Here is a 27,411-nt window from a genome sequence, read left to right as displayed (position 1 = left end):
TACTATTTTCTTTTATAATTTTTTAAGGAAATAGGAAATGCATTCAAATTTTATGATAAGATTTTAATCTTAATTAATAAGAAAATCTATTATTTAAACTAATTCTACGATCCAGTCTAACATTAACCAGTATTCAGTAAGGTTAGTTTTCAAAGTATTAAAATATTAAGATGGAGAAGGTAATGATTGCATTTGCTGTACTGTGGTTGGCACAGTTATCTTATGCGGCATATCCCATTAAAGTAAGTAGTAAAAGTTAATCTTTTTTATTGTATTATATATATATATATATATATATATATATATATATATATATATATATATATATATATATTCTTTTTAACGGTATTTTTGAGTGATGGTGATCAGATTTTTTTTATTTATAGTCTAAGTCTAAGTATTTTAAAATCAAAAGTAACCTACTCTATAGTGTTTTCCGAATTTAAAATGATAATAATAAAATTTAAAATTTAAAAGATTATTTGATAAATGGTATTTAATTCTGTGACGATTGAACTTTTCGCACTTTTCACACGTGAACCGCACTCATCACAAATTAGGCGTTCTTCTTTTTTGAACAAATGTTCATGAGAAAACTGTGTATGTTAAAGTCGTAAACGGGAAATAATTATTTGCTTTCGTCTGGATACCTCGGGTTGCCATGCCCCAATCTTATTTTTTATCTCCTGAAGCTTTGATTGTGTGGATTTCCATTTATTGTTCCAGTTCTCGAACAGGTGCTTAATGAAATAGCTTTTTAAAACCATACGTACAGATTGGGGTGATATGGGGATACCGTTGTCATTTATAGCTTCTTTGGCATTTTTGTTTGCTGCTTCGTTACCTGCTATTCCAACATGTGATGGAACCCAGAGAAACTTGATGCTTATATCTTTAGTATGCAATTCATTTAGTCCTCCCTACATTAGTAATGTTAATGGATGCTGCGTGTATATTTTCCTGATTATTTGTAGTGATGAGATAGAATCTGTCACGAATAATCTTTTGTTCATCTTATTTGCATTTGCGTGTAGTATCGCTTGGTAAATTTCATAGAGTTTTCGTGTTAATATAGTTACCGTATCTGGAATTTTATGCTTGTTAATTATTCTCTGTGCTGTTAATTATTGCCACTCCGACTGTATTTCCAGTTTTAGATGCGTCTGTATAGTATACTGTGTAAGAGTTAATTAGAATGAAGAAGAGAGGTATGATAAGATTAGTGTTGTCCAAATGCAAAAACAAGACGAGACTTAGGCAGTCTTGGTCTTGGTCTTGCACCAATACACCTGGTCTTGGTCTTGGTCTTGGTATTGCACTCCGGGTCTTGGTCTTGGTCTTGCAGCAAGAGTCTTGCAAGTCTTGCAGTTACCCATTAGCCTATTGCTATTTATTAAACGTTACTTTAGATCTTAGAACAACGTAACGGAGTAAGTACATTTTAAGCTTGAATTAACATAGCCATAATAAAGACCAACCAAATTAATAAATGTCTAAACAACTGACATCGGGTGGGGTTTGAAGCCACGATCTAAGCGTACCGTGCCTATGCTCTAACTAACTCAGCTATCTACCATGCACCACAGAAGTCAATCTGTTTCTTAATAAACGTTTGCATTTACTAAGCTTACATGTGCTAAAACATGGTTAAAACACAAAAAAAACAAATTAATGACATAAGCATGCCTGTATTTTAAAGAACATTATCTGCCTAGAAAGAGATTGATGGACATGATGGGCAAAAAATCCACACATATGTATCAAGGGCACAGATTTTTTAGGTGATAAGATAACAAACTATAATCCACTTATTAAAGCAAAATAAATGTTTTTAGAAATCTTATCTCTACTTTTATATAAAAAATTAACTTGAAAAAATAAAGAATATTAATATATAAAAAGCATTGACAATCAAAAGAAGTTATTTTAAATTAAGGAGATACCTACTTAATAAATACATTAATTTACCAAAATAAAGTAGTAGGTATATGAGATATGTAGTTGGTAATAAGGTAATAAGTATATTTTTTTACATGTCCACTTTTACCAGCGGTTATTAAAAAGCTTGTGATATCTCTACCGAATTTTGGTTTTTCAGGAAGAAATATTTGTAATTCTTTTTTGTGAAAAGATATTAGATGCTTCCTTAAACCTGACGTGTTTCTGTTGTTCATTTTCATTTTAACCTTTCTATGTAGGCACAATTTACACAAACCAATTAGCGATGCATGAATTATTTCGAAAAACTCATCAAATTTGCTTTTAGGTCTTTTAGATCTATAACTCCAACGCTCACTATTCCGACTAGAATTATTTGAATCTTTGTCCCTCATGTCAAATTGTAGATTTGTCACTCTGGGAACAAAAAGGATTAGATGAAAAATAATTATTACATTAAACTCAAAGGAAAGCTCAATTGGGAATGAAGTTAAGTAATGTCAAAAAAGTAACTACGATACTACTAGTTACTTTATGTTCGTTACTATCCAATACCTTAAGTATCTAATAACAAACCGAGAATTATATATCGTTACTTCGTTATTCTAAATACTTCGGTATTTTGTTACGGTAGGCGGCATTATCTGTTATTAATTTGTCTCGTTACTTTCGCGCTCTTTCAGCAAATTTTGTTTAACCGAATGATCTCATCGCACACTCAGCAGAAACAATTTATAGTCTTAGGCCGATAAGATTTGTTTATTTAGATTCCTCCTGACTAAATTATAATGGGAAAAAAATTGAATTATTAAGTGGGTGTCCGTAAAAATTATATTTTTTATTAGCTAGGGTGACATATTTTAAAAAATATCGATACGATATTACCGTCGGCGTCGCAATGCAAGAAGATTATTTTTATGATTGGAGGGCGGCTATACTCAAAATATGGACAATTAATTTCAGAGCGAAGAAGTCGTGTGCTGGAAAAGATTGTACAAAATATTTAATTTTGTAATCTCGACCTCTGAGCACGTGTCAAATGTGTTTTTTTAATGAATATTTTGAATCAGTATGTATGTTTGTGGTATTGTTTGTAATACGCATTTGTTCAGTTTTTCAAATTTTTATTACATTTTTTTGCGTCTCATTGAGTCTTTAAGCCTATACCCGAACTACTATACTTGCTAAAACCACATTCAGTCCTAACTGCAAGACGCAAGAGTCTCGCAGGCTTAGTCTTGTTCTTGCTTAAATCTTGCACGGTCAGTCTTGGTCTTGGTCTTGCTAAAATTAAGCGGTCTTGGTCTTGGTCTTGCAAAAACGCAAGAACAAGACCAAGACTGCAAGACCAAGACAGATTTTGGGCAACACTAGATAAGATTAGGGTTAATGCTATTTTTTTGAAATTGTAATAGACTGCAATTGACTGTTGGAATTTTTATAATTCAAGGTAAAAATAAAGATATGTTTCTGTTTTGATATAAAGGTGGAAATTGCTTCCAGTTAAGTAGCTTTATTGCATGATAAATTCTGCGGATATATAAGAGATTGAATTTTAAAAAGTCGTTAGCCATGGATATGTCTAAAATGTTATGTAATGGAATTATTTTATATGGAATTATGCTAGAAGTGTAATTAAGGGTTAATAGCTGCCTACGGAGCTCTAGCGGACCTATTTCAGCGTGTATGCTATTTATCTGTGTTGTTCTGTACGCTCCAAGTATAATCCTTAGGGACGTGTTATGTAACGTATCCAAAGGTTTTAACGTTGTTGTGCAGGCAGATGCATATGAAACACACCCGCAATCAATTTTGGAATGAATTAGGAATCTGTACAATATGAGTAGTATTTTGTATTTAACCAATGTCTTCTTCTTCTTAAAGTTCCATCTCCTATCGGAGGTTGGATATCATAACGGCATAAATATATCTCGAAGTACAGAGAAACCTATCTAAAACTTATCAAAACAGCTAAAAAAATGTACTATAAAAATGTTGCAAGGGAAACTTGGTCCATAATAAACGATCTTCGAAATAAAACTAACACATACATAACTAACACAACAAGGCGGAGTTGCAATTTATATAAAAGAAAATCTTATGTATTCTTCTCTTAATCTAAATGAATATAATGTAGAGCAAAGTTCTGAGTTTTGTGCAATTTATGTACCTTCAATAAAAACCAATATTTTAACTGTATACAGATCGGGTAAGGGTGACTTTGACTTATTTTTGGTGAATTTTGAAAATGTCATAACATCCTTGCTTAATAAAGCAGATAAACTTATCATACTTGGTGATTTTAATATAAATTTTAAACTTGAATCTGAACCTTTTTTTGATATTCAAAATCTATTAACATCTTTTGGTTTAAAAACAACTATAAACGATTATACTAGAATCACATCCCAGTCCAGTAGTTGCATCGACAACATTATGACAAATTTTTCTGAAACTATCTACAGAGTGGGCGTATTTGAACCTTGTTTTTCTGACCATCGAGCTCAGTTTTTATTTATTGACTCTGAGCATAAAGTTGTTGACACTTATCAAATATTTCAACGGTTTATTACTTCTTCTGGTTTACAGAAGCTTAAACGTGCGCTAGCTAGTACAAATATGGACTTTTTCTATGATATTAATAATGATCCTGATTTTTTAACAGTCTTTCTTACCGAAACGTATAACAATTTAATATTAAAGCATTTTCCACTAAAAAAAGTACGACAAATGGCTGAAAAAACACCTGTGCAATGGTTTAATAATGAATTAAGGTCTTACAGATCTAATCTTTCTCTTGTTAAACACATTGCAGATGCCACTAAGGATCCCGATTTATTCAAAGTATATAAACAACAAAAAGTTGAATATAATCGGTAATTAAAAATTGCAAAAAAGTCAGCTTACTGTAATTTTATTACTAATTCCAATAATAAACCTAGAGACTGCTGGAAAATAGTAAATTTCGAAAGAAACTACACAAGATCCAGTTCGGTACAACCTGATCTACCTCCAGACGAAATGAATCAATTTTTTACTACAATTGCAGAGAATATAATTACATCTATTCCCAATATTAACGTCGATGTCCTCGTCAATTATAGAAATTATCCTTCTCCGAGCAAGTCCTTTTTTTTCGTCCCGTTCTGGAAGAATAGGTCTCTCAAATAATAAAGTCTCTTAGTAATTCTAATTGTAGGGACGTTCACGAAATTAATAGCAAAATTTTAAAAGAAACTTACCAAATAGTTTTAACACCTTTCACTCATCTTATTAATTTAATTCTATCAACTGGAGTATTTCCAGAAATACTAAAATACTCAAAAGTACTACCAATCTACAAAAAAGGTGATTCCTCAAAAACTGACACTTACAGACCCATAAGCATTGTTTCTACTTTTGGGAAAGTGATTGAAAAAGTTATCAAACAACAATTCTATTCCTATTTTGAGTCAAATAATTACTTTAGCAACTCACAATATGGATTCAGAAGTGCTCGTTCTACTATGAACGCGGTATTTAATGTTGTGATCGAGGTGATTGAGGGGCTTGAACGCGGCAATCGCATAGCAATTTCTCTTTGCGACTTGTCGAAGGCATTTGATTGCGTTTCACACGACATTTTGCTTCACAAACTAAATTACTATGGAATCAGAGGTATCCCTCTTAAGCTTATAACTTCTTATCTGTGTGGCAGACACCAGGCAGTAGTGTCTAAAGGTCATCTCTCCGATTTTCTATCCGTTAAACATGGAGTCCCACAAGGTTCGGTCTTAGGACCTCTTTTTTTATTATTTATGTCAACGATCTGCCTAAATTCATATCTCCGTACCAAACCATACAATTCGCAGATGATACGACATACGTTATATCAGGAAAAAATAATGATGATTTAAAAATGTCTCATGAGGAAGTTTCTACAAAATCTAGTTCATGGTTTGCTGCAAACAAACTAAAACTTAACTCTGATAAAACGCAAAATTTGGTTATATCTGCAAGTAATTTACACAATGATCTGGTTAACAAAGAGACTGTTAAACTATTGGGAATAACCATAGATAATCGACTTAACTGGTCGGCTCATATTTCACAACTTAAGAAAAAACTATCAAGTTCATTATTTGTTATTCGCCAACTAGCAAGGGTTGTCAACTTTGAAACATTAAAAATGACATATTTTTCCTTATTCCACTCTCATCTAAACTATGGTGTAATTATATGGGGCAATTCAACAAATGCACTTCAAATTTTTAGAATGCAAAAGAAAGCTGTCAGGATTTTAGCAGGGGTTAGTTATCTAGAACACTGCCGACCTTTCTTTATCAAATTCAAAATTATGCCGCTACCTAGTCTGTTGATATTTCAAGTTTTAACTGGAATTCACAGAACACGTGCTCATTTAATAAAGCAGTCTGATGTCCATGTTCACAATACGCGAAACTGTCACTACCTACAAACAAATCGCTGTAGATTAAGTCTTTCAGAAAAAAATAGTCTTAATTATAACTATTACAATATTTTACCAAAAAGTATAAAACAGCTAAGCTGTAATAGTTTCGATAAAGTTATAAAAAATCTCTTCTGAAACATTGCTTTTACTGCTAGGAAGAATATATGACTCATTGCAGAACATCGACTGAACTGCTTACCGTAACTTTGCCATAAATGTTTTTTCTATTTATTATATGTGTTCTTGTTTGTATATATTATTTAAGTTACGTTTTATATTCATTTTTTTTAAACTATGTATGTTCTTTTTGACTTGCTACAAACAATATTTGTATATGTTATGTAGTTAAATCTATTCTATCTCTACTCTACTCTACACATCTAAAATATTTTCTCTTCCAAGCCCTAAAAATCTAAATGAATACTTCGTTAATGTAAGTAAAAATATAACATCAGCTATTTTGCCACAAGATCCTATTTTCTATCTCCCCAATTCAAAAAAAGTCTCAAATTGAGTTTTTATAAGACCAGTTGATAAATCTTAACTGATCCAATCAGTAGTATCAAAAGCAAATTTTTCTGTAGTAGTGATGGACTATCCATAAACATTTTCTTAAATCTCCCAATTAATGTGTTGGAAGTCTTGGTCTTATTAATTAATGATTCCTTTGAAAAAGGTTTATTTCCAGAGTGCCTAAAGACAGCCATTATTATTCCTCTTCATAAAGGTGGTGAAAAATCAAATGTCTGTAACTATAGACCTATTGCCTTACTACCGTCCTATCCAAAATTATTAAGAGCTTTATAAAAGCCCTAATTATGTCCTTTCTTGATGACAACAGCATTTTATCATAACGCCAGTTCGGCTTTTTATCTAATAAATGTACCAGCGATGCTATGTTTTCTGTACTACTTGAATCACGACATTTTGATAAAAAATCTAAATTTCTACGGAATTCAAGGTATTTCTTTAAATTGGTCCCAATCTTACTTGAAGAATAGGAAACAACTAGAGCAAATGATACTGACTCTAGTTACAAAAGAATTGTATGTTTAGTACCACAAGGTTCAGTACTGGGTCCTCTACTTTTCCTTACCTTTATAAATGACATCACAAACTTAAAAATTGATCGAAATTTTTTTTCTTTTTGCTGATGGTACCAGTATTACCTGGAGGAACTCTAATATTGCAACTCTTCATGTAATCATAACTTCTGATATACTTAAAATAAATTGTATGTCGTTAATCCCTGTCCATTGTCTTATGTTTCGGAGCCAGGACATTTTCTTGCGTCCCATTCCTCTCTTGCCTTCAATTTTACCCTCGATTATAAGTTGGAGGAACTCGTATTTTTCATTTCGCATGATGTGACCTAGATACGCCGTTTTTCTTTTCTTGAAGGTTTCGAAAAGTTGGCGTTCTTGGTTTATTCTTTTAAGGACATCTATATTTGTGATTTTCGCTGTCCATGGTATTTTTAGGACACGGCGACAGAGCCACATCTCGAAAGCTTCTAATCTGTTTATATCCCTCGTTTTGAGTGTCCAGCCCTCTTCGCCATATAGCAGCACTGACCACACGTAGCACTTAGTAAACTTTAGTCTCAGTTGAAGATCGAACTCTGAACAAGTCAGTACCTTCTTGAATTTTACGAAAGTAATCTGGTTCGGACATGTTAAAAGAATGCCAGAGTACAGATGGCCAAGAAGAGTACTGGAATGGATCCCTCCTGAAAGAAGAAAGAGAGAACGACCACGAAGAAGTTGGCGCAACGATATTGATGAAGCAATGGCGGCAAGAGACTTAGAAGAGGCAACTGCATATGACAGAAAAAGATGAAAATTGGGGACAGAGAAGCGGCGATAACCGTTATCAATCCGTTATAAAAAAAAATTATACAACCATCTTTCTTGCAACTTAAATCTACAACTTCTTTCCTTAAGTTCCGCAAATTGACAAAAGCCTATCTATCTAAAAGACCATGTTATTCAGTGGAAAAGTTTCTTAACGAATAACTAAGAAATTACAGTACGTTTAGGTAAAAGCAACAAAGTATTTTAGTGAAATTTTGCAATAGATTGTATATTTTATTATTTTTTATTTTGTGATATTGACGATTTATGTAAGTTTAGTAAATTTTAATTGTTATTGTAATTTTTTTGACTTTTTATAAGCTTTGTCCATAAAAATGTACAATTTTCTTTTCTATTCAATTCTCTTAGGGACAAATTTACTTGTTTATTTAAGTTTTCTTGTAATATTGACGCCATACGATTAACGTTCTCGCCTATGATGTAAATAGTTAGATCATCAGCATATAGTCTTGCCTGAAGAGATTTCTCAATGATTTTTATCATATTGTTTATTGCTAACAAAAATAAAGCAGGACTGATAATCGATCCTTGAGAGATTCCGTTTTGTTGTTCTCTAAGATAGGATATTGCACCATTCGCTCGGACTTAAAATGTTCTTTGAGTTAAAACATTGTTTATGAATGCCAAAATATTTCCTTGATTTCCGATTTTTTTAGACTATTCAATATACGGTGTTTCCGTACTGTGTCAAATGCTTTAGTTATGTCAAAGTAAACTGCCATACATTTTTGATTACATTTAAAAGCTTCGTGAATAGCATTTTTTAGATCTATAGTGTTGTCGTTTGTAGATCTGCCTGGTCTAAAGCCAACTTGTTCGATGGTAGGTTGATCATTATTTTCTATAAGGTTCCACATTAATCTTTTTTTGACTATTTTTTCTGTTTGACTGTTTACATGAAGAACATGTTAATGATATAGGCAGATATGATTCTGGTTGTAATTTATCTTTATTTGGTTTAATAATAGGAATACCAATGATATTTTTCCAGATTTTTGGAAATGATTTTTGTGGCCAAATAATATTAAAAATTTGGACTAGAAACTCTTTTGCTTCTATGGGAAGTTTCTTAATAAATTGTATTGGTACGGATCACATTTTTTTAAAGCCATAAAATTATTGCGTTTTAAAACTTTCTTACACAGTAGTCGTATACAAATTTTTTTTTCTTGCATGTTCTAACAATATAATATAGAACAAAAAATATAATACTATATTTTAATTTTCACGGAATGTAGTTAACTTAATATTTTTTACAACAATATTAAGGGTGTGTATATAAGATCACTTACAGCACGAGCCGAAAATGATATATTCCCAAAATGATAGTTTTTCCCAACCGAAAAACTAATTAGAACAGAAATTAGCAAAAAAAAACGCTTGTTCGCGTCATTTTTTGATACCGCTATCTAACAACTCATCATCATCATCATCATTGGTGCTACAGCCCTATAAAAGAGCGTCGACCTTCCCAAGTCTATTACGCCAGTCAGTTCTATCCATTGCCAACTATTGCTAGTTTGCTGCGCCTATTTTTCTACCATCCTCGTCTACACCATCCCTCTATCTGAGTTTTGGCCTACCCCTACTTTCCACAGGTTGTTACATAAAGGTTCTTCTAGGAGAGTTGTTCTGCTGTGATCTTGCGAGATGTGCTGCCCTTCTTAGTCTTCCTACATTTGTAAGGGATACTATGTCTTTACCACCAAATATATGTTTATATCTGTGATATATCTCGTAGTTGTACCTCCTCCAAACACCATTTTCACAGATGCCACTGAATATTCTTCTCAGGATCCTTCGTTCAAATATAAGCAGGAGGTTTTCATCTGCCTTGGAAATGGTCCATGTCTCCGACCCATATGTCAACACTGGTTGTATAACGGTTTTGTATATGATTATTTTTGTTTTTTGGCTCAAGTTTCTGCTTCTTATATGTCTACTCAGTCCAAAATAGTATTTGTTTGCTAGGATTATGCTTCGCTTGATTTCTTCCGTATGACGTTCTCCGTGGTGATCAGGGAGCCTAAGTATGTGAATTTGTCCATCACTTCAAAGGTAGAGTTATCAACCGTGAATTGGTTGCACATGTTTCTGGCTCTATTGTTGGGTGTTGATGACCATTATCTTATTTTTCTCCTCATTTACTTGCAGTCCCATATTTTTTGAGGCAATTGACAAGGTGGTATACATTTCTTCTAGCTTCCGTGTTCTGCGGCAACTAGGTCAACATCATCTGCATATGCCAAAATTTGGGATTATTTATTAAACATGTTTCCTCTGTTGTCTATTCCCTGACCGCTTTTTCCTGAGCTATGTTGAAAAGGAGACACGCTAGCCCATCTCCCTCTCGCAGCTTAACATGCGTTTCAAATGCCTGTGTTTGTGTGTTTTTATTCGCCCTGTATTTTGACTTTGCAAACAACTTTACGCATTGTAGTCTTAACCAATCTTATCAGTTTATCGATGATATGGAATTCATCCATGGCTTCATACAATTTATTTCTTAGGACACTATCATAGGTCGATTTAAAATCTACGAAAAAATGATATGTGTCGATATTGAATTTATTGGTTTTTTCCAGTATTTGCCTTAGCACAAAGATCTGGTCTGTTGTTGATGGAGCAGGCCTAAAACCACTTTGATATTCGCCAAGAAGCTCCTTTGAATATGCACTCAGGCGACCATATAAAATACTCGAAAATATTAAGGAGGGTTATTATAGTCGGTTCGCTATATTTACGCGGGTTTCAGATTAACAAAATTATGCTAATGACTCATTGATAACCAGTTGCAGTAAACGACTTCCCAGAAAATTAGGTAAAAACTGCATTAATGGTCATATTTTAAAATACATTATAATAAAATTAGGGTAGGTATAAATTTGTTACCAGTTGAATTGATTCTTTGCCAGTGTCGACATTGTATGTTTGGTGGAAATATTTAAAAATGCCTAGACGTGTGTTAGATGTAGATAGTCTAATTTGTAGTGTACATAAGTATTTTACGGATGAAAAAGAAAATGGCGGTCCTTTAAAATCGGTAATGTCTGTTCAACAACGCGTATGTGATGCTCTAGGAATTAGTGAAACCAAACTAAGAGGAGTATTACAAAATCGCAATAATGAACGGCCGAAAGAAGATCACCGAAAAACTCGCCTATCATTGAAAACGAAAGATATTCCAGATGGAAAAAAATATGAAGTTCGTGATACCATTTATCGAATGCGAGCCAACAAGGAACATGTGACCTTAAATACAATTCTCTTGGAATTAAAAGAGAAAATTTGACGAAATTGGCAGAACAAGTCTATGGCAAGTGATACATAATTTGGGTTTCAAATTTTAAAAGGAGGATAACAGAAAAGCCCTTTGTGAAAGAAGTTCTGTTGTGCATAAAAGAATTAACTTTCTAAGAAAATATTCTAAATTAAAAGAAGAAAGGGCAAATTTTATATATTTAGACGAAACATGGATATTTTCTAGGGGTGCAACCAAGAGAATATGGCAAGATGATAACGTAAAGTCTATCAAACATACTGATGGAGAAGGGAAGTGACACATAATTTTACATGCAGGAGGGAAATCGGCTTTTATAGAAGGTGCTGATTTAATATTTTCATCTAAATCAAAATCAAGTGACTATCACGATAATATGAACACAGAAATGTTTGTAAAATGGTTACATGAAAAACTTCTCCCAGGTTTAAGTGAGCCCAGCGTAATTATTTTAGACAATGCACCTTACCATTCTGAAGTATTAAACAAAAGTCCAACGAATTCTTGGACTGTTAATAAAATTAAAGAATGGTTGACAAAGGAACATATACCATTTACACAACATATTTTATTTATATATATATATATATATATATATATATATATATATATATATATATATATATATATATATATATATATCAGAATTATTACGCTTGACAAATATCCACGCAAAACCAAAAACCTTTGTTGTGGATCAGATTATTGAAAGTTACGGTAATCAAGTTTTACGTCTGCCACCGTATCATTGCCAGTTTAATCCCATCGAATATATATGGGGAATAGCAAAACAATATTATGACAACCATATTGGGCCTAACGGTTATAGCGACGACGCAGTTCGGGAAACTTGGCGAAAGGCACTTTCAATTGTAACTCCAGAAGTGTGGTGCAACTGTATATTCAAGTGCGAGAAACTAATAGAAGATTGGTGGACTCGTGAAAATAAAATAAATGAAATAAGTCCAATCATAATAACAATTAATGGTGATGACAGTGATGATGATGACGATTATGATATTTTTGATGATAATGACTGATTTTCATTTTTGTTAAATTTTTTTTATTTTTCATTAGAAATTCTCTCCATGGAACAAATATACATAGACCATATTTTTTGTGTGAAGTGTAATATAAAATTATTATTAGGTTTATATTAGCCACATTAGACTCCATTAATGAAGTAATTTTCCTTATTATACTGTCAATTATATAAAAGATTTTCCATTATTATTTAATTAAAAAAAGTTATGGATTATTTTTCATTTCATTTGACCAGTTGATATTTCCCCAAAGAGCAGGTAATTAAAACTGGGTACTTACAATAAAATTTTTAATCCGAAACCCGCGTAAATATAGCGAACCGACTATACCCTATAGTTTCTACATTCCAACTGATTAGCCTTTTTGTGTAGCGGGCAAACGATTCCAATACACCACTCTTCCGGGATTTCTTCCTTATTCCTCAGTATGATTTTTTATCTAACTGCTTTTGATAAATTTGGTGATAACAATATGTTATAAACAAAATATGGAAAAGATTAAACATCATTGTTTCTTATAAACATATAAAAATAATGTAAGATCGCTATTTGATTTTAAATACTAAGGATAAAGGCCGTTAAATAATATGGAAAAGTGACATCATTTTATCGAAAAAACAAAGAAAATTACTTAAATGAGAATTTGTTTTGTTATTTTTCTTAATTCGTTGCTTATTTATTGCAAAAATAGCTTAAAAAGTCGATTTTTTAAAAACAATTATTAAGTTTTGTAAAAATGCACAAAAAACTTTACATTACCTACTACTGTACCACTTTTTCGTTGTCACAGTTAGCTGATACCATTTATTTGTAGGATTACGGTGAACCAATGAAGACTGACTTTAAAATGTGGCATGACAACTGTGAACTTTACATTCCTGGTGTAACCCAAGAAGAAATCAATAGAGTAAGACAAGGAATATTCGATACAGATAACCAAGCTATTAAGGTAAGTAAACCAGTTGTTAGACATACGATTATGAACTATTAAATAGTTTCATATGTCCAAAATAAAAATAAAATATTGTCAAAAATTGTGCAAATTATTTACAAAGTGCTGTATCCTAGTTTCAAAACGACAATTCATTATTTTAAATCGTTTATCAATACTATTACAACAATTTTGTAATATATTTTAACACATTGAATGCTATATGAGACCAACATGGTCATTTTTAATCATCATCATCATCTTGGTGCTACAGCCCTTAGAGGGCCTCGACCTCAAGCTTTCTACGCCATTCTATTCTGTCCCTCGCTTGCATTTTCCAGTTGCCGACTCCGATCTTCTCGGCATCTTGTGTTACCCCGTCCATCCACCTCAGCTTTGATCTACCCCGTCTTCTCATACCCACGGGTTGCGCTGTTAGAATCTTTTTTATCATGTTTGACTCAGAGGCCCGGGCTACATGTCCTGCCCACTGCAGGCGGTTTCGCTTAATTATAGTGGTAATATCTTTACCACCAAACGTATGCTTGTAGATATTCTGCAGTTCAAAGTTATATCTACGCCTCCATATTCTGTTCTCACAGACCGCTCCGAATATCTTGCGTAGCACCTTTCTTTCAAAAATGGATAGAGCGGATTCATCTGTTTTCGTTAGCGTCCATGCTTCTGATCCATATGTGAGAACGGGGACTATCAGTGTTCTATACAGCCTTATACGAGTTTTTTGAGACAGACGTTTGTTAGCTAAGTACTTTGATAGACCATGATAACACCTGTTTGCAATTATTATTCGCCTTTTTATTTCCTCAGATGTGTTATTATTGGGGTTAACCGATGTCCCTAGATATATGAACTCTTTGACTGCTTCGAAGTTTTGGTCATTGATGATTAAATTTGTGTCAACATTTCCAGCTCTTGTGTTTGTGTTAGTCGCCATCAATTTGGTTTTATTTTGATTTATCTGTAACCCCATTCGTTCTGCTGCTGCTACTAGCTCGGTTAGGATTTCCGCAGTTCTCGCCCTAGTTCTTGTTATAATGTCCACGTCGTCTGCATATGCTAGAATTTGGACTGATCTATTAAATATTGTTCCCCTGCTATCTAAATTAGCGTCTCGTACAACTTTTTCTAAGGCGACATTAAAAAGCTGACATGCCAGCGCATCTCCCTGCCTTAACCCCCTATGTCATTTTTAAGGGTCCCTTAAATATGAATCCACCCTGGTTTCACTGCAAACAGTCTCCAATTTTTTCGCGTGGTGCTTCGTTGGCTTCTAAAATTCTCTTTATACGTATCTTCTTTATGTGCCATCTTCTACCGAAGGTTGGCGACCATCAAACGATAGCTTTCTCTGTTTTGTGCCGCATGTATTATGTTCGCAGCTTCTAGTATTTGAAACCATTCTCTCAAGTTTCTCAGCCAGGATTTCTTCTTTCTGCCCAAACTTCTTCTACCTTCAATCTTGCTTTCCACGATAAGCTGTAGCAGACTGTACTTATCATTATGAAACACATGGCCGGGTATGACGCTTTCCTCCTTTTAACAGTTGTTAACAATTCCACCTCTTTACCCATTCGTCTTAATACCTCTGTGTTGGTCACTCTGTCTGTCCAACGTATTTTCAGTATGTGTTGATACAGCCACATTTCTAGAGCCGCTAACTTCTTTATAGTTGCTGCTGTTAACGTTCACCCTTCAACTCCGTAAAGTAGCGTAGAGAGTACGTAGCATATCGTGGCGCGCCATCGGAGGTTAAAGCTTAGGTGGCGGTTACTTAAGAGCTTTCTCATTTTGATGAATTTGGATCTTACTATTTAATTCGGATCCTAATCTCTACGTCTGGGTCCCACCTATCATTTACTGTATATCCCAGATATTTAAATCGGTGTACTCTTTCAATACGTTCGGCTTCAATATTCAGATCGACATGTTGAATGTTCTTTTTACTGATCACCATAAATTTAGTTTTCTTTATAAGAATGGTATTTAAAAATACGTGGCATGTGGAGCTCGAAAGTTGCTGGCTTTCATATTGTGAAGCCAATTTGGCATCACGTGACATTTTCTGATTACTTTTGTTTTATAGAAATAAAATAATTTGTTTCTTAAATACAAATTATATTTTTGCATTTTGAAACGTGAGTACTCACTGGAAAACTCCCTACAAGTCATCTTAAAAGGTTTATCTAATTTATAAATTAAGCAAACTCGCAAACTTGTGTAAAATTAAAACTATAAATTTTAAGTCAATTATATTTTAACAATCTATTCTAAATTTTTTATATATTTTTGTTTCAGAACTACGCTGCTTGTGTCTGGTTGGAATCTAAAGGTGTACGTAAAAAAAAATTTCTTTATTTTTCATACATAACAGTCAATTATGGCATAACGCAGGTCCCTAGAGTTTTTAGAGAAAAATGGTTTTAAGAAAAAAATTCTATCTGGTTTTCAATTGACCATAGAAAGTTCTGTTTGTTTTTGAAAAGTGCATTTTTTTACTAGATTTTTAGCGTGTGACATAAAAAATGACAAACTTATTATAAATGTTTATAAGTCAGCTGTTTTTCAAACTGTATTTTAATAACAAATTTATTAACATCTTGAGCTTTTTTTTAATACACGTTAAAAATTAAGCCTCAGAGAATCAATTGAAGTTTACAAAAAACCTTCAGACTGACTGTTTGGGTAAGTACAGTTGTTTAAATAATCGCTTTCCGGTATAAACAATTTGAGTAGCTTATAAATTATTTGGTTGATTTATTTGAAATTTAACCTTATAATTTATTACTGCCACAATGTTAAGTAGTTATATATCATTATGCAAAAAAACAAAGTTATAAAATAAGGGTTTTTTTGCAATTATCTTGGTCACTCGTTTATGTATTTTAATTTAGATACCTTCAAAATAAAGAACTTTTTATGATCTACAACTTTTATTTAAACCATTTTTCTCTAAAATGAACAAGAAACGTTTTATAGACAAAAAACATTTTTGCCTGGAGGCAACCGGAGTTGCTATCAACAAGTCCTCATAGACACTTCCTCTAAGGACACGCAATCTCACTGGAATCCTACGTTACCATGAAGTTAATTCTGTTTTTAACTTAAACCTCCCAGTTTTTTATCATTAAAGATGTAATTTAAAATTAATTTAACTATATTTAAAGTGTTTTCCTTGGATTTAGTTTATTCAAACGTAGCACAATAGGGTTTTTATAGTTAAACTGATCTCAAGGGAATTCGACTTTAACAAAGTCCACTATATTCTTTTGTAGTTAGTTTAGTCCAACGTTTCTTGTTTTAATAAATATGTTGAGTATTGTTATTTTTTTTAGATTAACACTGATATGATTATGAACAAGGCAATATTGGATCTCTATCTACCAAAGAAAATTGAGGAAGACGAATATATCGGTTATTTGCTGTGTGCTAAAAAATTTAGAGACTACAGTAAGTATAGATATATAATAGGAAACTTTAATAAAAATGCCCAAGGGTTTAATAATTTGGTACCTAATTTTTTGGGGCGTTTCCCTAATTACTACTTAGGCAGGCGCTTGAAGTTTGACTAGTAAATCTGGAACGAGCCCGTTAATATCAATACCAATGTATGGATGTGCTTGTCTGTTTCTGTCTGTAGTTCATGTATATTTGTTGTTTAAAATCTTCTGTCTATAATCTTTTTTTTATTTTGTTGAGAGTGTGACGAGAAATAAAGTGCTTTGTGTCAGTTTTTATACATTTTGAGAATTTTTTGTCATTGGAGTTCTTTTATCAGAACTGTAATAATATTTTTATTATAATACCACGATTAAAAAAAAAGCATTGACGCTATGCGAAGGTGAAAGCAGCTTTAAAACAGTCTAAGAACGGTAAGGCCACAGGTCCGGACGAAATACCCGTTGAACTTTTTAAGGTGATGTGAAGTGAGCACAAAGGAGTTAACTGAACTGTTTAACGCCATACACGATTCAGGTAATATCCCAGAGGAATGGCTATTGTCAACATTTGTAAGACTACAAACAAAACGATCTGCGAAAACGTGCGAAGATTTCCGAATTATCAGCCTTAAGAGTTATGAATTTAAGATTTTTCTTAACATCATACATGCCAGAATTTACAAGAAATAAGAAGAAAATGTCGGTGAAATGCAATTTGGATTCCGCAATTTCATGAGGTAGTTTGAAGCGAAGTACTTTTCACTTTACAAGTCCCATTTCAGAGATGCCGTGATGTTAGTTGTGATGTCTATATTTGTTTTATTGACTACGCCAAGGCATTTGACCGTTGTAAGCACCAGAAGATGGTCGCCGGCCTACAAATAGTAGGATTGGATGAGAAGGATATTCAGATCATCATGAATTTATACTGGTATTTCGTTTCCAAGGTATATGAATTTTTTCACCAGTTCTACTTCGTTGTCTCCAATATTGATATTTCCGCTAGGTACTAGGTTTGTCATGAATTTTGTTTTGGAGATGTTTATTTTAAGACCCACACTGGCACACACTAGCTGAAATATTCAGTAGCATTGTACATATTTCCTTGAGGTTGTCCGAGAACAAAACTATTTCGTCTGCGAATTTCAATTTTGTTAATTTTCTACCGTCAATGTTTATGTCTTTCTCTTCTTAGTTAAGTTTTTTACAAGCATATCCTTGTACTGCGATAGACAGTTTAGGCTATAAGGTATCACCCTGTCGGATTCCTCTGCCGATTGGAATATGATCCGTATTTTTATGTACTTTCACCGATATAGTTGCGTTTTTGTATGTATTGTAAATTAACCTTGTATATCGGTAGTCAATGCGGCATGCTTGTAGTGCTTCCAGGATTTTGTCAAATTTTACCGTGTCAAAGGCTTTATGGAAATCTACAAAAGCCAGAACGGGTGGTCGATTGTATTCTCGATAGTCTTCTTTATTACCGTTTTAATGCTCTGTAGGTGATCATTTGTTACAAATCCGATACGAAATCCCGCTTGCTCTATTGGCTGGTAGAAATCAAGTGTTTTCTCAAGACGATTCGTTACTATTCTTGTAAGGAGTTTATATAGATGACTAAGAAGACTTACTTCAGCGTTTTGCCATTTGTCAGTTATATTACTGTCCAAAAGGCACATGTTAAAAAGGTTATTTTATTTTTTTAAGTAAGCAAGTACCTCCGATTTTGATTGCATCAGTATTTATACAATCTTCCCCTGGAGATTTGGTATTCTTAGCTTTTCTTAGGGCTATATTTATTTCATCTATTGTGATTCCCGTTAATATTCCCGTTCTGATCCTTGGTTGTCAATGCTCTTTTTCCTTGTTAATATGTTTGGTACTTGATCTTCTCAGGTATTTGCTTTGTGTTAGCTTGTCCACAGTAATTTGTAGAAGTCTTCAACTATTTTAAAGGTTTCCTCTCTATTGGTTATAAGATGACCATTTCTATCTTCAATCTATATTATCTGTCCTATCCCCGTTCTTAGAATTTTTCTCAATACTTTCATACTTCTATTGTTTTTAATGGCAGTTCGATTTGTTCTTGGTTGTATTTTCGAGTGTCTTGTAACAGCTTTGGATATTTCTTTATTTAATTTTTGTAGTTCTTCGACTTTAGTTTTCGTCTTGCTTCTCATTTCTATTCTTTTTTGCATTAGTTGCCTGGCTAATCTTATCTTCTTTTTGAGTTCTATGACAGATTTTGTTTTGACTTTTCAGTAAAGCATTTGTTAATTTATTATTTAAGTCGTTTATTATTTTTTATTTCAGGACTACTAAGTATGTCGGAAATACGTTGCTGAAAACTATCTACATCTTATGGTTTCATCCTTGGTGTTGATTTGTTCTTCTTTTTAATCATCTTATACCTCTTTTTCTTTAAGCTATTTCTGGTTTACCTCGTATTATTCTATAATCGCTACTGGTAACAAATCTGTTTAGAACCGTGATGTCTTTAATGGTGTGTTAAATAGGATAAATAATGGTAAGGCAGTAGGATCCGATGAAATATACATGGAGGTTTACCAGACTCTGGGAGGAAGTGGTTGATGTTTTGTGGCAAAATATGAGTAGGTTATTCGAGGAAGAATGGATGTCTGATTTATCGAAAGACAGAGAGAAATAGAGGGACAGAGAACGTGATTGTACCACAATATAAAGATAAAGGTGGCATTCGTAACCGTAAGAACTAGGCATAAAGTTAATGTCGCACATAATAAAAATTTGAAAGAGAACTGTAGAGCGAAGGTTAAGGAAAGAGACTTCGATAGGAGAAGAACAGTTTAGGTTTATGCCAGGAAAAAGGATTATGAATGTCTTATTTGCTTTAACACAGTTGATAAAGAAATACGGCGAGAAGGAAATGGACAAAAACAAATGAAAAAGACGAGTGGGAAACTGCGACCAATGGAAAGGGAAAATCTAAGGAAAAAGAAGAAGAAGCAAAAGGAGAAGTCTATTTAACTAGTGTTGCTTTATTTGTACCAGTGTAAAATGAACAGGAGTAATGCAAAAATCGCGTAACTCTTAACATAGCTGTGGTATGATTTCTTCAGTTCCAACATAGTCCAGCAGTTGCCAACATAACACTTAGGACTTAGTTATTGACAAACCATTTTCTCATCACTAAACATGAAAGTGTTTATTAGTTTAATTTATGACGCTATTTTTAGTCCACTATATAATATGACGAGAGAGAAAATTAACAAGATATAGGTGAAGAAGAACAATACCTACAAATTTTACCCTCAGAAGTAAAGAATGCCATACAGAATGCAAAACAAGGAAAAGCACCGGGTCCTGATCAAATTACAGTTCAATTGTTAAAAGCCTTATATGACGGTAATATAAAGAGATTCACCCAAATTCTCAACCACATATATGTAGAGGGCAACATCCCGGAAGAATGGCTTAAATCGATATTTATACCTCTACCAAAAAACAACAATCCCAAATCATGTAATGATATAGATAATATAGATTGATAAGCCTAATGTGCCACCATTTAAAGATTCTCTTGAAAATTGTTCAAAACCGAATTTATAAGAAATGTGAGGAGCAGATAGATGAAACTCAGTTTGGCTTCAGAGGAGGCATGGGTACAAGAGAGGCATTATTTGCGTTGACGGTACTCTTGCAATGTCGGGAATATACCAAGAGTGCATACGTATGGTTCATAGACTTTAGGAAGACCTTTGACCGAGTGCAGCATATGAAGTTATTAGATTAATTAAAAAACATCAATTTAGACAAAAAAGACATTGAGTTTATTAAGGCTATATACTGGAACCAGAAAGCAGTAGGAAAGGTGAACGATATAGAAGCAAATAATATACCGATTGCGAGAGGAGTTAGGCAAGGATGCGTCTTGTCTCCGACGCTTTTCAACGTGTACTCACAGGTCATATTCAGAAAAGCCTTATGGGAAAGAAAAGAGGGAATAAGAATTGGTGGAGAAATGATAAACACCATGAGATTTGCAGATGCCAGGGTAATTATGGCTGAGAGTATAGAAGAACTACAAACTTTACTAGATGCAATAAATAGTGAATGCATTCAAATGGGACTTGACATCAACACAGATAAGACCAAATTTATGATAGTATCAAGAAGTCCAATAATTAATGAACAACTAACTCTTGGTGGACAGCAAATAGAGAGAGTGACAAAATATAAATATCTGGGAGCTTACATCAACACAGAATTAGATCCAGACCAAGTGATCCGGGTACGAATAGAAATGGCAAGGGCAGCGTTCTTAAAATTCAAGCAATTGTTCTGGGACAAAAATCTGAATACTGCGCTGAGACTGAGGTTTGTTGAATGTTACGTCTGGTCGCAACTATTTTACGGGTTAGAAACATGGACACTAAAAGCGCAAATAGTTAAGAAGATTGAAGCCTTTGAACTTTGGATATACCGGAGAATCTTGAGAATTCCATGGACTGCCAGGGTCACCAATGAGGAAGTGCTGAGAAGGATGGGCCGAGACAAAAAATTGTTGAAAACAATAAAAGTACGCAAGACTGCATACGTTGGACACATACTGAGAAATAATAAATATAGTCTTCTGCAGGTCATCATGCAGGGTAGAGTGGATGGCAAAAAAGGAATAGGTAGAAAGAGGAAGTCATGGCTGCGAAATATTCGAGACTGGACAAACATGACTGTAGACGAATTATTCCACGTTGCAAAAGACAGAGAAACTTTTAAAAATGTGGTCGCCAACCTCCGTTAATGGGGACGGCATAGGAAGAAGAAGATATAATATTAATAGAACCTAATATAAGTTACACATTTTGCAAGATGTTTCAGGCAGGATCAAGTACTTAGGTTTTCTTCTTCTTCTTTGCATTCTATATCAGAATTATCCGACTTTGGCAAACACCATTGCGAAGGCTTTAGATCTTCTGTAATATGAAATGATTGTCCCGCCTTTGATATTCGAGTCCATTCACGAATGTTCCTCAACCAAGAAACCCGTTTCCTTCCTACACCTCTACGGCCCTCTATTTTGCATTTGAGGATCAGTTGTAATATTTTATATCGACTTCCCCTTACATTTAAGATATTTTTCGATGTTTAACAGTCTTTAGTAGTTCTCTATCTTTATCTCTCTATTTAGGTTTTAAAACTTCTAAATGACTAAAAGAAATAACATTTGGATAAATATCTCTTAAAATAAGGAGTATAGTTCCATCAAACTTAATAATAATACACGTTTACTTTTTTCTTCTCTTAAACCTTTTTACCGAAACAACATCTTTCATTAATGACATCACTTGACAAATTACATTTTTATAAAATTGTATAACTTAACAAGAAGTTTTTTGTGGTAAATGTTTCCCTCTTTTCCCATTACTTTATCCCAACACTTCGTTAATTAAGTTAAGTTTTTTTAAGCTAAATATCTTGTTATTAAACTACTTAAAAAATGTTAATTGGCTCCAAGATGAAGGAGCTATAGTAAAAATTTGAAGTTTTTTTTTTCCTGAAAAATGGCTTTGGCAGAGCCAATTAGCCAGACTTGTTTGTGTTTATTGTTAAAATCGACTGAATTTTAATTATTATATTATTGATTGTAGATTCATAGTCAAAATTTTCTTGATATCAGTTATCAATGTTACTACTTACTACTACTATATACCTAATATTTTTATGGATATATTTTTATTTTGTTTTTTTATTCTTTTATTATTTTCTTGTTTTTTTCTGTTTTCTTTTTTTTTTGTTTTTTTGGTTTTGGTGCTTTTTTGTTTTTTTTTTGGTTTTTTGCTTTTTTTTGTTCTTTTTTTGGATTTATTTTTTTGTTTTTTTTTTCTATTTCTATTTTCTTAACTCTTTTGTTTTTTTTTAATTTGTGGTATACTTTTTTTTGTTTTTTTTTCAAACCATATTGAAATTTGAAGTTGTAAAGGATTATTCTATCAATCAAGGATTTAATCACACTATTCCCTTCACGATTTCTTATACTTGTCCCCAAATCTCCATGAACTCTTTCTATTTCCGCTCCTTTTTTTACCAATCTAACCATTAAAATCAGGGTACACGTAAACTCATCACCAATTACCATAAATACCCTCGTACATAGTACAAACTCATCACCCCCATAAAAGTAGGGTTTTCAAAATAGACCCTAAGAGATTGGTAATCTGATCACTGGCCTACCTGCACCCCGGATCAGGTATAGACCATAAAATCCCAGCAAACGGCTAGTTTTTGGTAAATTCACAGAATAATCCAAATCCAGATGTCTTAAATGCAACTGCAATTTATTTGTTTTTATTTGGGAATTCCACAAAATTCTATTGATAGGTATCTAAAATCATGCGAAAAGAAAAATTTCTCTTCATTTGCCCTTGTTTCTTCAACATGGATAGTGAACTGCTAATTGATTACGTCCTGAGCCAACGCGGACAAAAAATAATGGTTATCAATAATTTCAAAATTCAATTGCGAAAGACTCTAAAAAAATCGAATTGCCTTTTGTGGACTTGTGCAACGAAAGGGTGTCGCACCAGTTGTATGACTAAATGTCATACAACTGGTGAGTAGAAATTTTATACCGTTTTTGTTTAGTTGTTTTGCACTGGTTTTCGCGAATCATCCTGATCAAAAAGGAAAAAAACAGCGTAATTAAGTTCTTTAAGTTAACTGTATAAGATGTTTCTTGTAGGCAAGGCATAATATTACTTTGTTGCTGTAGATTACCTTTTTTGATATTACATTTTGAGATTTAAATTAAATTGTTAAAGTCACATTGTGTACATATACTGAAAAAGCGATAAACGCTTGTAGTCAACGCTGATCAGCTAGACTAGAAAACACAACTATTTGGGTGTGCAGCTGAAGATAGGATAAAGAAGTACTCTTTTTAGTCTACCAAGCTTTCGCAAATCTTTATTTGCATCATCAGGGTGCTACAATAAAGAAAATTAGTACAAATTACAGAATAAAAATTATTTTGGATCTTACACTAATTGAGGTTAGTTGTCATGATGTGTATAAAATGAAATGAACAACTCATCTGAGTTCTACAAATAATGGCGAAAACTAACCAAAAAATGTAAAAAAAATTGCTTTTAAAAGCACTCTAATTGTGGAATCTTTGTACAAGTCATTGAAAGATAAAGTACAGGAAACTGTACTTAAGCATTTTGATGCATTCTGTCACAATAAATGCATTGCTGATTACTTTAAATTTAAAAATTTCCGCCAATGATGCCATAAAATGTAAAGCTTTGCACGTGTAAACAATTAAGTTTCCTTCGACTTCAACGCAATAGCACACTCAAGTTTTTAGCTTTTCCTATTTTTTAGACATTTTATATTTACTTCCTGTCCAAAATCGTCCATTATTTTCAAGATAGTCAAATAACGCCAAAACAGTAAGACTTAGACCGAATGTATGCTTAACAAATTATCTCGAGAATTCAATGAGAAATATAAAAATGCAATGAAAATCAAATAACGAAGTTGGGACTACTTCCGATATAAACAAAAATAGCACATGTTGACAAATATTTTCATTTTAAAGTTCACTATCCAAATCCTATGTAACTAAATTTTTAGATCTCAAAACCATTTAGATTGGCAGATACGTCTAATAGGCCACACCGTGAGATATATTAATATCTCAGTTAAATTTTAAAGCAACTTGCTTAAAATAATTTATTTCTGAATTTATTAAATTATCACATAAACGAGAAGTATAACAGGTAAGAGGCAATCTTTCGCATTAGAAACCAGGCAAAAATCCCGGTGATGAGTTTACCTATCTGCGGTGATGAGTTTACCAATCTCCAAAGGATGCCGGTGATCAGTTTACTATATCTCCGAGGGTCTAATAATTTTATGTGGGGCTATATAGTGATGAGTTCATACACGTCCAAAATCACCCCAATAAAACAATTTTAGTTTACAGGAATCTCGAGCATGAGCACTCGAACATTCTTCTATTTCTTGTTCTTCACACCTTACATGTGGGGCATAGGCACACATTATGAAATAATTTTTTTAAAAACAAAAACTCTTTATCACACGGCTATGAATTAACAACTTTTACTAACTATAATTATTATTTTTAGAAGACAAGATGTCCTTTGCTGATAAGATATTTGGAATGCTCGAATGCAATTACAAGAGAAATCCTGACGTAAGTTTTCAATGCCATTTTTATAAATAAAGTAGTAACAAATGAACAAGGTTTCCAATTTTGTTCTTTAAGCTTATTCAGTAAAGAAAGAAATTAATATACAACATATTAAAACCCGATTTTGTCAAATGTATTATCTATAATGTTACTTATTCTTCGTCTTCTTCATATAATAGTGTATATATTACAGATGCTGGATTTATCTGTTACAGCTTTTAATCTATTTTTCCCATGCTTTACAGTTCAAAAGTATGAAAAATATTTTTAAACTGTCTGTTTTTGTAACTTCTTAAATCATAAAGTAGTTACACAATGGCTAATTACAAACTACAATATAAAATGTAATTTATAATTTGTTTAGCTCGTTTATATTTTTTTCATTCTACTACAAACTGTATTCTCACCAAGAAATGATCAATATCATTAAGTGATCCGTGCTATTCATGCTCGTGAAGTTAATGATATGTTAATGTTTTTAGTAATGATACATCTTTTATTTGTACCTAGGATATATATTTTTTATTTCGTATAATAACAGTGTTTTTTTTTTATTTCAGGATTTTATCTTCTTGTAAGACCACAAATAAGAAAAATGTTACGTCGTGTGTTTCCAATCATTAAAAATCAAATAATATTTTTTAATTATACGTTAAAACATTTTTTCATTTGTTTTATTTTTACCTTATATATTATATTATTATTTCTACCTACAAGAGGCCCCCTACAAAAGTGGTCGAGACGTAAAAATTTTGCTGGTATATATATATATATATATATATATATATATATATATATATATATTTATATATATATATATATATATGTACATATATATATATATATATATATATATATGTACATATATATATATATATACATATATATATATATATATATATATATATATATATATATATATATATATATATATATATATATATATGTAGGAATTATAGTGGTCTCTAATAAAAACCTTTGCGTTTTCTAAAATTCAACATTTTGCTATTTAATTAATAGCTTCCTCAGGAGTTACAAAAAAATGACGTACCAATAGATCTAAAAACACAAATAAAAACTGACATTAAAGTACGTAAAATATTGCATGTTAAGATTAAACTATTTTAAGCACGTTCGTACAATAAGAAAATAAAACAAGAAAAATTACTTCAAATAAATGTAAAAAATAACAATAAAATAAACGTTAGAAGAATAACATTTCTTTGATCAATTGTTATTAAGGTGATGATTAAAATGGTATAAAAACCAATGACGATATTTTAACATTGGATTGGTACCAAGCACCGACAGCATCAGGCAGGTATATAAATTACTATTCAAATCATACCACACGTCAAAAATATAATATCGTATTGGGTATGGAAAACAGGATAATGTCCATTGTTGATGACAACCTTTTACAAAAAAATCTGGGCATATTATACAAAATTTTTCGTAACGTCTACTCGTCTACTACTAATTTCTATGATGCGCCGTTCATGATTCTAACAACAAATTGAGTAAATATAAAAAACTCCTCTTGATTAATGGTCTAACTCATTCTGTCATATCCTTGTTGAAAAATGTTCCTAATATTAATAGGATAGGAATCAGGTTATATAGAAGTAATGTTATTTATAAAATAACGTGTCTAGGATGTCAAAAAAGCTACATTGGCCAAACATCTCAGTGACTAAAACAACGCATCAAACAACATAAAAGTGATTGCCGCTTTGGAAAAAATACTTGTGCGGTAGTTGAGCACTATGAAAACACCGGTCATTTGCTAGACTACAAGGCGCGTATTTTGGAACAGACTAATAATTACAAAAGTAGATTATTTCTGGAGATGTATCACATTGACAAAAATAAAAACACTTTAAATTATAAAACGGATACTTGACAGTTAAGTAACATATATTGTAATATATTAAACAAAATTTATAAATATTCACAATAGCCAACACTCATCTGTTTCTTTTATTGGAATTTTTTACATTTAGAGTAATTTTACTTGTTTTATCTTATTACTGTAACGAACGTGCTTAAGACAATTTAATCTTCACATGCAATATTTTACATACTTTTATGTCAGTTTTTATTTGTGAAATCTTTTCATTTTTGTAAGTGTTTTTACATAATATTGTTTTACAGTGTAATTCTGAGGAATATAGTAAATAATTTATATATATATATATATATATATATATATATATATATATATAAAAATACGTTCAAAT

General features: G+C 32.3%; 2 protein-coding genes across 3 annotated transcripts in view; one reads left to right on the top strand and one right to left on the bottom strand.

Annotated features, from left to right (window-relative positions):
- LOC140449818 (dynein axonemal heavy chain 1-like) overlaps positions 1-27,411 on the bottom strand; it is a 1,063,244-nt gene that overhangs the window by 33,834 nt on the left and 1,001,999 nt on the right. The window lies entirely within an intron of this gene.
- Positions 93-25,833, top strand: LOC140449822 (uncharacterized). Its single transcript, XM_072543179.1, has 6 exons — positions 93-242; positions 13,400-13,534; positions 15,833-15,868; positions 16,870-16,984; positions 25,107-25,174; positions 25,732-25,833. The coding sequence occupies exons 1-6, from the start codon at positions 171-173 to the stop codon at positions 25,747-25,749; spliced, it is 444 nt and encodes a 147-aa protein (XP_072399280.1). The 5' UTR covers positions 93-170; the 3' UTR covers positions 25,750-25,833.

This window comes from Diabrotica undecimpunctata, chromosome 9, assembly GCF_040954645.1.
Source record: "Diabrotica undecimpunctata isolate CICGRU chromosome 9, icDiaUnde3, whole genome shotgun sequence".
NCBI classification, from domain to species: Eukaryota; Metazoa; Arthropoda; class Insecta; order Coleoptera; family Chrysomelidae; genus Diabrotica; species Diabrotica undecimpunctata.
The sequence above is the reverse complement of the archived record's forward strand: the minus strand, read 5'-3'. Positions and strand labels throughout refer to the sequence as shown.

Coding starts and splice junctions, on each gene's coding strand:
- LOC140449822 (XM_072543179.1), top strand. CDS start 171: ATGGAGAAGGTAATGATTGCATTTGCTGTACTGTGGTTGGCACAGTTA. Junction 243..13,399: donor ATGCGGCATATCCCATTAAA/GTAAGTAGTAAA, acceptor ATTTATTTGTAG/GATTACGGTGAACCAATGAA. Junction 15,869..16,869: donor TCTGGTTGGAATCTAAAGGT/GTACGTAAAAAA, acceptor TATTTTTTTTAG/ATTAACACTGATATGATTAT.